The sequence below is a fragment of the Camarhynchus parvulus genome, chromosome 4A, assembly GCF_901933205.1.
Source record: "Camarhynchus parvulus chromosome 4A, STF_HiC, whole genome shotgun sequence".
Lineage (NCBI taxonomy): Eukaryota > Metazoa > Chordata > Aves > Passeriformes > Thraupidae > Camarhynchus > Camarhynchus parvulus.
The window spans coordinates 4,813,213-4,828,624 of NC_044600.1; the positions used below are offsets into that span (position 1 = coordinate 4,813,213).

Below are 15,412 nucleotides of genomic sequence, written 5' to 3' on the forward strand. Positions count from 1 at the left end.
GGGGAGGGGTCGCTCGGGCTCTGACGGCCGCCCCCCGTCCCCGTGTCCCTCCCGCAGCTCATTCCGCGGCGCCTGGACTGGCAGGGCAAGGAGCACCGCCGGAGCTTCGAGGACCTGGTGAGACAAGTTTCACTCTTGACTTTTCCGACAACTTCCCTCCGCCCCCCGCGCCGCCGCCGCCGCACCGGGCGCCGCGTCCCCCCCCTCGCCCCGTGTGTATGTCTCCCCCCCCAACTAAGGCTGCGGGCTGCGCCCCGCCGAGGCCGCGGCGGGCCGCGGGGTGCGGAGCGGAGAGGCAGGCAGGGAGCGGAGGCGCGGCGGGGCCGGGGGCTGGCGGCGAGACCCCCGTGGGCCGCCCGGTGGCATCGGCGGAGCGGCCGCGCCGCGCTATTGTGGGGCCGGGGGTTATCCGAGGGCACGCACCGGGGCCCGGCGCGGCCAATGGCGCTGCGCCTTACAACGCGGGGAGCGGTGCGCGGCGATGTGAGGCGGCCCCTGATTGGCTGCGGCGGCGCCGCGGCGGAGCCGGCGGGGCGGGGGCGCGGGGCGCGGGTCCCCCCGGTCCCCCCGCGCCATCGCCGCCGCCTCGCCCGCGCCCCCGGGGCTGCCCCGCTCCGGGCCGGGCTCGGCCGCACTGCCGCGGCCCGAGGGGTGGGGGGGACGTGCCGGACGTGCCGCCGGGCCCGGCGATGCCGGGCTGGGTCAGGGATTCCCGGCCTGCGGCGGCCTGCGCGAAACCCGCCCCTCTCCGCGGCGTCTGGGCCTGCTGTCAGGCAGGAAAGGAGGGGTTAGGAAGTGTGGTGTTGTGGCTGTTAAATGCCGGTGAAATACACGGAGTGGCTGCTTTTGCTGAGTGCTGAACCCTGTGAATGTGTGTCATTGAGGAAGGTCAGTGCCTCCGCAAGGCCGGGGGTGGGGGGGGCCCTTGGCCCCGCACCCCCGAGATGTGTCTGTGTGAAAGTGACAAAACTGAAGCTGTTCCAGTCCTTTTCCAAAGGGTCCAGGCGGCCTTGATTTCATTCCTGGGAGCTCTGGGCGATGACGTGTGGCGCTGATGTAGCACTTTGCAGTTGTACGGCTGTAAACTTCCCGATAGCGTTTATAGCCCTGGTACCTGTGCCCAGCGCTGGCACTCACCTGCAAGGAATGGAAAGCACGTCCTGGCCTCTCCCGGCTCCCATGGAGCAATAGTGACGTGGGATTTTGCCATGACTGTTGCTCAAACTCCTCTGCATGTGGCTCGGGAGCTGGTTTCCCACTTTAGCAACGTTGTAGGAGCTCAGATGTGGACAGAACTCCTTGTGCCCACAGGAGACCTTTGGACCAGCTGCCTTTCCCGTTCTAAAGCCTATGCAGAATTTCAGGTGGAAGCTGAGCTTCCTCACACCTCTTGAGGATAATTCTGGGACTGTAAATTGAGTGAGCAGAGATAGATTAAGTTCTGCATTCAGTAGATTTTGGTGCTCTATGGTCTTCCTAGAGAATGCAAAATCTAACTGTGGGCTGTCTCAGGTTTAGTGTGGTACTGCACCCAGTATCCAGGAGGAATATTTGCAGTGCCACTGTGCAGCCTGGTGTCAGACAGAGTGGTTTTGCATATCACTTTGATTAACATATAATTTCTTTCCTTTCATTCTCTATAGCACAGATAAAAAAGCCTTAAAAGCTTTTTTTAAATATGTGTGTGAACATGTACTTTTCTTTAACATTTCAGAAACAAGAGAAAAACCATTTTGAAGTGAGTTTTGGAGTTAATTGGAAATTTCTTATTTCTGTATAAAATCATATAATAATTAAATTTAAGATTTTTTTTTCCTGTGTCTTAAACTAATCAGTGCTAACCCATGCTTTTAGTTTGCCCATTTATCTAGTATTATTTGACTGTTTCTCATGGTTTACAGTAAGGACCAGGATTATAAATGAATCATTACAGTGAGACAGGTTGATGTCTGGTGAGATGAGCTGAGTTTCTGTCTGTGAATCCTCAGAGTGTTAAGGATATTGAAGAAAGGCCTTTTCTCCCTCATTGCTTAGGGTTTGCTGTGTTTGGAATTTGGACTTTTGGCTGCATATGATTGTTTATTAACCTGAGCTCCTCGACTTCAGGTCTGGCTGGATGTCTGAATGCCATGTTCAGAACAGACCAGGGTTATGAAGGACACAAAGCACTCCAACCTTCTTTTTAATTATCTCAGGCACATAATGAACCAAAATTAAATTGGAGATGCCAGCAGTTGGAGGTAAAGGGGCTTTTTCCACCCATTTCTGCTTTTTACAGCCAGAAACCCAAAATCGTTTACAATCTCAGCTGGGTGGTACAGCTATTCTGGTCAGGCAGGTAATTGAATTTGTGAGAGTTTACAACCCAGAAAAGTCTGATTTGTTTGTTTGCCCAATATTCAGACAGAGTATTTCTTGTTCTGGTGTTTCAGCTTTGTTTTCCATCCTCAGTGTAGCTGTTCAGGTTCTGAGTGGTGTTTTTCAGAAAATATGCCAATACTGTGACCACTGAGTACGCTGTTACTGCTCCTGGTCTTTTGGGAGTGATAAAGAAGGAGCAGCCCAATGGCCACTGGATGGTTTTTATCTAGGGAATGTTTACTCCCACTTCACTTGAGTTTTTAGGCAAGATCCGAAAGCTCACTAGATCCCTTTGTTCCTTTTTTTTTTTTTAATAAACTTAATCTTTTACTTTAAATACCAGGTATCACAGGGCAGACAAGTAATTTAAGACACGCTAATAAGAATTGTACCTATGGAGCAAAACCACACAGAATGCAAGTTTATGTGCATTTGTGTTCCCTTTGATTTTTCCTGTTTATTTTCACGTTGCAACACTTTTTTGCCTGCAGCATGTGGCTGCCTGTCTAGGTAATCACAGAGTCACAGCATATCCTGAGCTGGAAGGGACACACAGGAAGGACCATCAGTGCAGCTCCTGGCCCTGCACAGACACCCCAACAATCCCACCCTGGGAGCATTTTCCAAACCATCCTGGAGCTCTGGCAGCCTTGGGGCTGTGACCATTCCCTGGGGAGCCTGGGCAGTGACTGACACCCTCTGGGGAAAGAACCTTTCCCTGATCTCCACCTAAATGTCCCTGACACAGCTCCAGCCATTCCTTGAATCCTGTTCCCTCTCTCAGGGAGAGAGATTGGAGCTGCCCCTCAGGAGGAGCTGCAGCCCCCAATGACTCCCCTCAGTTCCCTCTTCTCCAGACTGAATTCTCCCAGGTGTACTCCACAGTGGTTTTACTTTCTCACTGACTGCTGGTGGTCTTGAGACATGAGATGTGTTGGTAAAGGGAAAAGTCTGTGAATCACAGAATCCCAGACTGGTTTGGGTTGGGAGGGACCTTCAGGCCCAACCCATTCCACCCCCTGCCATGGGCAGGGACACTTTCCACTAGACCAGGTTGCTCCAAGCCCCATCCAGCCCGGCCTTTTGAAGGTCTGAAGTGTGTCCAGCTTGCAGGCAATTAGTGCTCTGGTTTTAAATGAGCCAGAGCAGCTCGGTGTGGAGTCAGCTGCTCTACAGATGAGTCGAGCTGAACAACTCCGATTATCAGCACAGTCTCCAGTGACCTGCTGTTCCACATTATCTTTGTTTATTCCTGATAAAGGTGACTGGCTCTGCTCTGGTTTTAAGAACTTTCTGATGGGCTGAGTCTTCTGGCTCAGCCTGGTTTGGTCTTTGTGCTGAAAAACATGTAATTCCAGGCAAAACAGAAAATCAGCTGTTGTTGAAGAGTGGGGAGTTTGCATCCATGAGCGGCTGTGCTGGTATGGAACAGCTTATGGGATTTGGCTCCGAGTTCCTGCCTTGCCCATCTGCACTGATTTAAAACTAGCCCTGAGTCCGAGGTGCTGGTATTTATAGATCCTGCCAATCCCAGCATTAGCAGAGCAGAGATGTTATGGTTTTGTCACCTCAGGAAAATGTCATTTGTAGCATGGTTGTTCCAACCTATTCTCTCTGAGGACCCCAGTGGGTAAAGGCTTTTTTAATTCCAGTCTATTTGCATATTGCTGGTATCTTGTGCAGGTCCAGTGTCTGAGCTTCCTTTTGCTGAGATTCCCTATTTGAGGTCTTCAGTAATTTCCTGCTTGCTCAGCTGCCTTGGCCTCTTGGCCTCCTCCACTGCTTTTTGATACAGTTGTCAATGGATTCTTAATTGATGGTTATTTTGGCAGATGAGGGAAGTGTTGGATGACTACCTGGAGTAGAGAAATCCAGTGCTGAGGCCCAGCTGGGCCTGCCCAGCAGGAATGGGGACAGAGCAGCCTGGCAAGGGCCACGTTGCTGCCTTGTTCCAGTCTGCAGCTCCTGCCTCCAGTCTGTGCTTTGAGGAGATGTTCCACTGGGCTTCCCAAAAGAGATGGTTCCCAGAGCTCCCTGGTTCCCATCTCTGTCAAAACAGATATCTTACTTTTAAGTAGCAATCACAAAGAGTCTTTTTTGGGTTGTTTGTTCCCTTCTTTGGAGGAGGAGTTGTCAGCAGCTGCAGAATCACAGACTCCTGACTTGGAAGGAACTCACAAGGATCATCAAATTCAGCTCCTGTCCCTACACAGACACCCCAGGAATCCCACCCTGTGCCTGAGGACATTGTCCAGACAGGGATCAGAGTCACACCAGGGGATTTGGTTTCAGGGATCCAGAAGCTGCTTGTCCCAGCTCCAGGGAGGACTCTCTGCTCGTGGTCTCTGAGTGATGCTTCCAACCACAGGACCATGAACAGGTTTAGGGGTTGAATTTCTCCCAGCCCTGATGTGACTTCACTAATAGTTCTTTCCTTGTGCTTATCACTGGAGCAGCTTATCTCAGCCTGGCTCAAGCAGTCAGGACTGGGAGAGTTTTTTAAAAAGGATAGGTTGGCTTCACTTAATCTTTCACTTTTTAGATCCGTTGTACCTGTGTGGTTGCTGTGTCAGAGAACTCATCTGGTTCTATTGCATTCTTGTGCTCTCATATTTTAACTTTTATAGGATTTTTCACATCCTAAGGCAACAAAACATATTTTCTTTATGATTTATTCCAAGATGCAGCATTTGTTCTCACTTAGCACGTTTTCAGCTCTGTGTTATTTTAACATGCATGGTTTGGGCCTGTATTACTCATCTCTAATTTTTTCCAGTTTTCTGATTATTTTCTAAAATATTTTCTAATTATATTTCAAAATATTTTCTAATATATTTGAGGAGCTGATAATATCCTTGCTGCTGTTTCATTTTGCCACGTGGGATTTGGACAAGCACACACTAAGAGGTGTAGCTGTACCTTTGGTTTTTTCCGTCCTTCTTTTAAGGAAAATCTGATCTGGGAAATGTTGGTTTTTTCATCTGGATGTTTGCAGCTTTCATGTTCTAGAAAAATACTTAAAATCCATTTACAACTCTCTCAGAGGTGAAAAGAAGGATTTTTGGTTCAAGTTCTTCTGGGAACCTGAAAATAGAATTGCTTGTTTAGCTCTGGGCTGTGATTTAAGCATTTTTTCTGGAAGTTATTATGGAAAAAAGTCACCAGGAGAATTTGCTGCTCTTGCTGCCTGCCTATGGAGCTGTTTGTTAGTAACAGCAGTGCTAATATTCAGATTAAGGGCTGCTTATTTGGGGCTGTTGTGGGTTGTAGAAACATGGAGATGTGCAGGGAAATAAGTGCAATCAGGGAATGCTGTCAGGCCCCACGTGTGTCCGTGTTTGCTCTTTGCTGTTCCCTATAAAACTGTGCCTTCATCTTTGAGCCACCAAGTCCTTTTCCATTTTGGAGGTAGTCAGGAATGCTTGTGGAACACCTTGGGCTCTGTCTCTGCAGTGGGGTATTTGCTGCCAGGCTTAATTCAGCACCTTCCAAGGCATGGAATAGGGTGAAACTCCCAAACCAGCTTCAGGGTGAACAGTGGAGTGTTTGCTGTGCTACACTGGGAAAATGGTTTGGATTTTTTACATTTCCAGTGAGAATGGTATGGTTTGGGGTTTTTTTGGTGCTCTGGAAGTAAAACTTCAGAGTTTCTTGGTTGCTCTTTTTGATCTTTTAGTCTGAAGGTTGATACATCACTGTGTGTTGGCAGTTGGTGACTGAGGGAATTGTTGCTGGTTATCAGAGATGGAAGTAAGAATTTCATATTCAGATTTTACTTAACTGCAGATTCTCTCTCTAGAGCTTCCCTTTCAGAAATCTTACACTGAAGGGAGGCTGCTGCAGCATCATAAAATATTTTGTAGCCTAAACACATTTACAGTGTTTCAGGAATGAGTCGGAATCAGAGGCAAATACCAAAGTTTGGATAATCCTTTTCTCTCATTTCAACTTCTGTTATAGCCCATAATTTACAGTGAGAGACAATTCATGCTCATACACTGAACTTCACTGGTTGTACCACTGGGAAGGTGCCAGTATAATTTCAGAACTCTGATTTTAGGGAAAAAAGCTAAAATGACTGGAGAACCCTGTCAGTGCAGGGAGAGCATTCACGGGGTCATTCCTTGATGCTCACTCACAGGATGAAAAGTCTTGGAATGAGAACTTGGTAATGCACTCAGCAGGTTTCTCATTCCTGCACTGAAAAAATGATGATTCTGGATCTTTAGAATCATCATGATTGATGAGATGATTCTTTAACCAGCAGTGACTGAGAGATGAGTAGAAGGAAGAACCTGTCTCTCCGCCAAGAGTTCCATTCACATTGGAAGATTTTTTAGTCATATTTAATTAACTGCTAATTTGTATATTTAATTAGATATATTTCCCTTTTCTTTCTGGTTAAAATCTGAATTATGGGACAGTCTTGATCCATCTCATGGTGCAGGTGGTGACATTATCCAGCCCTGCCTGGCTGTGCTGGGTTCTGTGGCTCCACTGCTGTTGCCCAATTAGAATAAAAAAAATTCCCAATGACGTGTGCTAATAATCTGTTTGATGACACAGTTGAGTGAACAATGTTTTGGCAGCAGGGCTGAGGGAATTACAGACCTTTTCCTCCTTCCTGATGCCTGACACTCCCTCCCTGTGGTGTGCTGGGGCAGGAGCTGGGCACATCCCTGGCACCTGGGTAGGCAGGAGCTGATCCATGGACAGAGGTGGATGGAGCTGTGTGTGCTGTGTCAGAGGAGCTCTGATGGGCAGCTTTACCTGCCAGTTTGTAAATATGGGAGGCAGGCAGTGCAGGACATTCTGGATAATGAGGCACAATTTATTTGTTGTTTGAACAGCCTGTCAGAAAAACTGTTGTCACTCAGTCTCTGTCCAAAGGGAAAAATTAAGGATGTTCTCCCAACATGACAAAATTGGAGCCTGCACATGTGGGTCTTAAAGGTACCTACTCCCAGGAGCTGGGAAGTGGAGACTGAGTATTGATTTTAGGGATTTTAGGTAATTTTTAAGGTTTTTATTCTTTTGCACGTGTGCTTTATACTGTGATGTCAATTCAAGGGTGTTTCAGTTAAGCAAAAAATGGGAAGAAAATGAACTGAAAGGTGAAAAAGGCTTAAAAAAAGTCGTTTGAGCAGAGCACTGCACTGGGGATTTTTGTTTCTTATTAAGGGATATCCTAAATCTATCCTAAATTAAGCTGTTACAACCTGAAATATCTGGTATGGCTTTTGCAACACTCCACATCACTTTAACATGCAGTATAATTAATTTTGAAGGGATTTTCAGGGGGTTTAGGCTTGGTTGCAGTAACTTTACACCTAAATATGAAGCAAAGTACTACCAGTAGAAGGAAAAATAAAGCAGTTTTCAAATGCCTGTGTTGTTTGTGTGTTTAGGTGGCTGTCAATGCACACATCCCCCCAGATTATCTTCTTAGGATCTGTGAGAGGCTTGGACCCCTCTTGGACAAGGAAATACCCCAGAGTGTGCTGGGGGTGCAGACTTTGCTGGGTGTCGGGCGCCAGTCTCTCCTGAGGGCAGCAAAAGGTGAGATTCTCAATTTATCTGGGCTTGAATTCTGTTTTAATGATTAACCCCCTTTTGTTGCCATTCCTGTTGGGATATCTGTGTGTTTGTGTTTGTGTTTGCATTTGCCCTGCTTTGTCTCCTGTGCTTGCCAGCTTTTTTCTTCCTAAAATGCAGTTGTTGCTGGCCCTGTTGGATATATTTTCTTGGGTTGAAAATGCCATTTTAAGCAATTCTTGCCTACAGTTGCCTGATATTATTACTTCCTCTGCCTCCTTCCCCAGTGTGTTGGTGTTTGTGTAAATGATGTGAATGGGATTAGGGGTTTGATGTGTCTGAAAAATGCCATTTTTTCCATATACATTTACACACACCTGTGTCTAAAATCACAGAGCTGGGCTATTTTTCAGCCTGGCTTTTTCCATTCTTTGACTCCCTGGCTGTGCAGACACAGGACAGGGTGGTGGCATTTGGGGCAGCATTTAGGGAGTAGCAGAAGGCCAGGCTGATTCTTCAGTGACAATTCCTGCTTGTCCTTGCTTCAAGTTAATTTAAAAGCCCCCATTCCTTTCATGAAGAGAACACCAGTCCTTTTCCCTTTGAAAAACTCTCTCTGCTTGAGAGAATGATCCTGAGAGCAGTTTTGTGTTAGAACTAAAGAGATCTGAGAGCCATCTGCTATTGAAGTGATTCCTCCTTTCCCTCCTCACTCCATGCCCCTGCCACTTCCTCCCTGCAGGAGCCAGAACTTCCTTGATCCTCTGATGTGCTGATTCAGAGAGCTGAGATGTTGCAAAATTTTGTTGTAGTGAATTAAATGAGCTGGTGGAGAAGGATCACAGGGCTGGAGGTGACACAGGAGGAGGAGCATCATCCTGGGAGGGGAGGAGGGATGGCAGAGCGGGACCTTCCTGTTTTGGTGGCAATTGAGCACTTAATTCCCTGCATCCTGTGAAGTCACACCGTGATGCTGACGAGCATCTGCTGATCCATTGGATATCTCCTGGAGGGATGAGCTGTTCCCAAACACATTGCCCTACAGAGTTTTGGGACTGAGTCTTGTTTTGCCTCTGCTTTGCTGTAATTAGGTGCAGAAATTCAGGTTTGCGGAGAAACATTCCTTCCCTTCACACTCAGTTTGCAGCTTAGAAGCAAACAGCAGCAAGATGTAAAGAGAAAATAAACATTTTTCTGCAGGGGAACAGAAGGGTTTAGGTGGATGGATCTATTTTAGGAAGTCTGAGTGCTGTTTTTAATGAGTATCATTTAATACTCCTTGCAGCAGCTTGGGGTTTAATCAGAAGGTGCTCTCAGGAGCCTCTGAGTCACCTCAGCTTGTGCACTTTGTGTTCAGAGACCTACATGGTGCTACACAGATCCACCAACCTGCGGCACTGTCCTTCTGTTTCAGCACTTACTCACCGTGGAAGCTCATTTCTCTCCCTCCAGATGGCCAGAAATGGAAGAAATCCAGGTCTAATTTCTGAGGCACTTTGAACAGTCTCAGAAAAATCACTATTGTTCTAGAGAGGAGCCTCTCTGAGGCCAGTTGGCAGCAGCGGGCTGGAGAGTCTTTAAAGAGAACAGTCTTCACTTTAAAACAATGATTTTTTTGGGGGGGGTGGGGTGCAGAGGAAAATCTGAAAGGAGGGCACATTGCCACATATTGCAAGAAAACAGATTTATTGGAAAAAACCCTCACTTCTCTCACTTTTAGGCAGCAAAATGTGAAATCTCAAATGTGCAGTTCCTAAGCAGAGGTGCTTTGAGTGTTGGCATTGCAGAAGGAAAACACGGCAGAGTTCAGTTGGGCCTCAGTATAAAGTGCACCCACTTTTAAAATTCACTTTTTCTCTCCATGGATTTAGAGTCAATAATCACCCAAATTAAGCAAAAATAAGTTGAAACCATTTTCAGTGACACTGCTGGGGAACTGGAAATCAGAGTCACAGTCTTTCCATGAGGAATCTGACAAAGTGTTCAATCAGACAGATCCTGTTCTGGGCTGGTGGGAGTGGTGCTTGATCTCTTGATTATTTAATGTATTGATTATTTCTTGTCCCTTGTCACTCTTGCTGGTGCAGACTTCAGACACACGCTATGGAAAGGATCTGCATTTGCAGCTCTGCACAGGGGCCGACCCCCCGAACTCCCGGTGAACTACGGGAAACCACCAAACGTGGGTGAGTCTGGAAGTCCATAAAAGGCCCTCTTCTCCTCTCTGTATTTATTCCTGCCCCACAGAAAGTTCCTCTCACTGACTAAAACACTGCTCTGGGTTTGCATTAATGTTTTCTCTGACATTTCATAATGAATTAATCTAAAATAGGTCTCTCCCTGACAATAGGATCATTTTGGTGTTATTCTGGCTTGGATTTTCCTCAGTGTGTGTAGCCATGTTTTGGTTTTTGGAGGGCAGTGGGCTGGAGTATTTTTTTTATCATATGCCTCCATAATATGTACATGTGGTTGTAAGATTGGATGGGCATGGTCACAGGAGCATGGAATCCTGGAATCATCATGGAATCCTGGCCAGAACAAAGCGTCTGGCTCCCAGGGAACTTTTTTGACTCAAGAATTCCTTTCGGTTGGATTATGACAGAAAACAGACTGCTTGCAATATCCCTCTCCAAAAAGAAAATAATCACCAAAGCAACATTTGTGTTCCTTCAGCCTCAGTTGTCCACACAATTAGATAAAGAACTTGTATAAAACTCAGATATATGTGGGCTCTCAGCTTACATCTCATCACAGAGCTGCTCTGTTTTATATAAACTCAAGTGTTTGCCTTGTATGGTTTGAACTTTCATTAACTGCTTTTATAGCAAAAAAAATTGATTCTTGCAGGCATAAAAGTAAATCCTGGTTTGTTTCTTTTTAGGGCATTTTATCTCTGTGCAAATGGATACATTTTCCTGGTTTGTCAGGGACTCCTTTCACTTATGGGTCCTCCCTCTCTTTGGAGAAGCGGGGATGGTGCTGGCAGTTTTCTATCTGTGTATTTATTATTTTAGGCTGGTTCTGCAGTTACTTTACTGTGAGCAGTTGTGCTGATGGATTACTAATAGTCTGAATTGTAGATTTATTGAACACAATCCTTTGGTTGTATTCTGCACGGATTCTTGGATCAATTCTTTCATCAGACTGGGTGTTTTTGGAATATGTGGTATTATTAATGAGGCATCCTGGCAGATTGGACTTCAGCATTTGTCATGCTTTCATGGCAAAGGACTGTGCTGCTTGCTTGGTAACTATTTAGTGAATTAAAGAACAGAACAATTGTTTTGTTTGGATGTTTTAATAATTGTTTCTTTTTTTTTTTAAGAAATGCAAAGGTATTATATGGAAAAGGGTCTTTCATAGCCAGGAAATAATTTATATAAGTATTGATTCCTGGAAGAATTGAGTCCTAGGTGTAGCTACATAAACTACTACTAGGAGAGGAAAATCTACATAAATACTAAAATAAGGAATTGACTTCAGGCAGGAGTTTGATTTTGGGATTCCTTGTTCATCCTGAAGAGGAAGTCAGAAAATTCTTTGTGTATTTGTGCAAAATGGGTGGTTTTTTTCCTGGTGATGCTGCAGTGTGTTTCAGGCACAAGATGAAGTGTGCCCGACCTCTTTGGTATTTTGGCATAACTGAATTCCCACACTGTGCTGGCTCAGGCAGATGGACTTTTCTGGAATTACTTGCTGAAGGAGTTGGGCTGAAATAAAAGACTCCAATTAATGTGTATTCAGGAGTGAGGTGATTGTTTAAGTACCTGTGCAAAGTGATAAATAAGGTATAGAACGAGCAGCCAGGAGTATTCTCACATCATTTCCTTTCCAGTGATAAGGATTTAAGCTTTCCACCATAAATGCTGAGAGAATGGGGTCGCTGATGGGATTAACTGGGAGGGCCCAGCTGCAAGAGTTGGGAGTTGCAGTGGTTTCCTTTCCATGTGGTTGGGATGGAACCTTGTGGTCCATAATCCAAAATAAAAGATCCTGCACAGTGGAACTGGAGCAGGAAATCCTTGTTGCCTTTTCCCAGCGTGTTTGTGCAGAGCTGGGCATCTTCTGGCTGGGGGAGTCTCTGGGAAAGTGCTGAGCTGTGGAAGTCATTCCCAGGGCTGTGGTGATCTGCTGGAGGGGGACAGGGAGGGAAAACACTGGCAGAGCTTCCTGCTGCCAACAGGATGCCATGGAGGAGGAGCAGAGTCTGCTGGAGCCTTTCTGGGCAGCTTTTGCTGTAGTGGAACTTTCAGGGCTCCCTTTGTGCTCTCCCAGACAGAAAGTGGAAAGACTGGTCATGCAGTACCTCAGGTCTGGGAGTGATTCCCCTTTGATAAACCAGCTTTTGATGCTACTTCGATTTTGTCAGGGCTGGTGTTTTTTTTTTTTTTTTTTTTGTACAAGCAGCTCAGAGCAGATTAGAAAGAAGGTTGTTTTCACTCTTTAAGAGCTGCTCTAACCTGAGGATGGAAATCTTTCTGTGGGCAGCTGTTGTTAGTGAAAACAATGCAAAATTTGGAAGCAGAAGGTTTTCAGCACAGTCTCAGTGAATAAGCATTTCAGCTGGGTGGAAATTCACAGCCAAGGTGATGCAGGTACCTTGGTCCTGCCAAGGAGCAGCGCTGGGATGAGGGATGAGGTCAGGAATCGATGATGGTTGTGCTGGAAATGAGTTCCATGAGGTCAGCAGCTCTCAGATCTGGAACATGCTGTGCTTTCAGTGCTTTTCCTGGGTCCAGGCTCTTTGTGGCCCCACAGCCACTCTCTGAGAAGGTGTTTTCCATGTGGGAGCCAGCTCTGTTTGTTTCCTGGCATTCCTGTGAAACCTTGTGCCTCTCCGGGGAGTGGTACCCGATCCCTGCTCGGGTTTGTGATGAAAGCAGAATCCAGATCCTCAGTACAAAGTCACACTGCTTCTTGCAAAGGTGAAACAGTCTGATGGGAGCTCATCACCCCTGAGAAACTGATTTTGAAAACAGACATTTGCGCCAGTTTTCCCATTTTCTAATTTTCCTTGCAAAAAGTGGATCCAGACAAGGGTTTTTAGGGAGAGCAGGAATTCCAGCTGGTGCTGCTCAGTGACTTTGCCTCACTGAAATGCTTAAATTCCTTCTGAGGTTGTGATTTAACTTTGACTCTGGGCTTTGTCTGATGATTGTTTTCTAAATCCAGCTTTCACTGGTGGGTTGTTGTTGCTGGGTTTGGGGTTTATCCTTCCTAGGTGAGCTTTCTTGCAAGGGTTCTTACATTGTGCTGTTATCTATAGTACAATGTGAGCTAAGTTGTGATTTGGGAATTGCTGTTGTCAGCTTTTGAGCACTGCAATTTTCCTCAAGGTGTGGCCTTCCAGGACCAAGGACTGAGGGAAAAAAAGAGAAAAATGCCTGTATTTTACAAGTTGGTAGTTGGAGGAGCTGAGGTGGCCTTTCAGTGTTGGGACAAAATTAACTTTTCTTATCAAGAAGGCTGGATCTCCTCCCTTTTTATGGGAAATAACTGTCTTGAAAGTTTTTCCTGGCAGGGAATGGTGAGGGGGTGGACTTGGCAGCTTTTACATCCAGTGTAGCATGAAATACATCGGTTAATGAGATAGGTTAGTAAAATTTTTTGGGGTTACTAAGTTGCTATTTCTCCATGTGGGAATTGTTGGGTTTTAGTGCTTTGGGGCCTTAGGAGGACAATAACTTCATTGTGCTGTAGAAAGGAAACTTGACAGGGATTTTTGTCATGTGGGGGTAATTCCCTATTTAGATATTGTGTATTAATCTTCCTAAAAATACAGGAATGGAGAATGTTTGCTTTGTTCCTTTGAAGCAGTGATAGGTTTTTTTTGTCCAAAGATGCTGTTGCCTTGATGAAGTTGTTGCTCCTCATGGCTCAACAATAGCTCTGGATGTCTCTGATTGAAGCATTTCATAAACAGGGCTTTTTATTTGGTAATTATCCATGGGAGATAGAGAAGTTTTATCCGCATTGTGCGAATAGGGAAATAAACACAGAAAAAAAAAAATTACTTTCATATCCGCTGAAGCTGAACTGATTGCAAGGCTGGGAATCGACTGGAACAGTGAGGTTCCAGAATTGTGGGATTTTGGGGCCTTTTGGTGCTTCCTTCATGGGATTTACAACAAACAGCAGTGGTAAATGTTCAGAAGAATGCAAGGGGACACAGAAAATACTATGATTGTTAGAAATATTTTGACATGAGAATGTATCTTTTTGATTCACACAGTTCTTTGTGTGGTTAAAAAAATATTCAAAGCCATTTGAAATTGCTTACAGACAGATACACTGTTATTATGTATTTAAATATATAAATATATATGTATATTGAAATGGCTGAAAGCTTGAAAGGCACAGCAGAATCACCATGTTACTGAATGACTCCACGTCGCTGTTGGCACACAGGGTAGGGAAAGGGAGGTGTAATCTTTTTAAGAATTCAGCTTTTAAGCTGTCATACTCAAAGAGTAAATAAAATAATGTGTAGGCAAAGCTGAGGTACCTTGAGAATTTATCACTGCGTGATCTCTGTGTTAGAGGTAGGAAAAAAGAGTATAAAATTTCAGTTTTATATTGCTCAGGGTGACAGTTTGGTTTAACAACCCTGTGTAATATTAGGTATCAGTTGAATAGTAGGTAGGTAGTAAATTAATTTGCTTTAGTGTGTTTTGCTTTTTAGTATTGCTGAATGTGTGTTTTTACATGCAAAGCAAATATTGATTGAAGGTGAGGTTATGCTGGAGCCTGATGGCTTTTGCAAGCATCTTTTATGCAGCTTTTTTCCCCTTGTGTCATGTTTCAATTGCTTTGAGTGATTAAAAATAATCCACATTTCAGAGCCTAAAACTGAGACACAAAAATGCTTTCTTTAAAGCTGGAAACAATTTCTCTTACTTGCTTGTGTGTAAATACTTCAATGGTATCAATTTACAGCAGGAGTTATGGGTTAGGAGCTCTTTGAAATGGCACTTCTTGACTTTGTAGATTAATTTTTTAACGTATTCCCTGATCTTTTTTTTGGGTAGATTGGCAGCGATATCATGAGACAATTAAGACATGGCTCGAGTTTTTTGCTTTTTAAGCTGAAGGAGTGAAAGGCACTAAAGAGCTTTGTGGGGCTCCTGTGAAGCCCAGCCCACATCAAGGTGCAGGGGAAGATAAGGAATTGCTCCAGGGGATCTGCTATCACTGGGACTCCACAAACCCACCAGCACAGCTCTGTTAGATCCTCAAGTACCTCTGAAAAACCCTCTCAAAACTTTCAAATCCAAAGTTCAAGTGCTGTGAGAGAGGATAGGTTAGGGAAAATAGAAACAGGAGAGAATTGGTGGAATTAATACCCCAAAATGGTCTCAAATTGTGCATCCAGCCAAAGGCTTTTTTTACAGGGTGGGTTGGTTTTAGGTTGTTTAGGTGGCATTCAGGTTTTAGGCTGTTCTTGGAAGGGCTGCTGGCTATGGGAAGGAGTTTGTTGTGGTTGCAGTTCTTTCTACCTGCCATTCCTCCACTG

At 45.2% G+C, this 15,412-nt stretch overlaps 1 protein-coding gene across 1 annotated transcript in view; it reads left to right on the plus strand.

The window, feature by feature from the left end:
* BRWD3 (bromodomain and WD repeat domain containing 3) overlaps window positions 1–15,412 on the plus strand; it is a 50,352-nt gene that overhangs the window by 732 nt on the left and 34,208 nt on the right. The window contains exons 4-6 of the mRNA XM_030967315.1: window positions 58–117; window positions 7,770–7,920; window positions 9,984–10,082. Of these exons, the coding sequence (XP_030823175.1) occupies window positions 58–117; window positions 7,770–7,920; window positions 9,984–10,082 (310 nt within the window). The remainder of the gene's footprint in view (window positions 1–57; window positions 118–7,769; window positions 7,921–9,983; window positions 10,083–15,412) is intronic.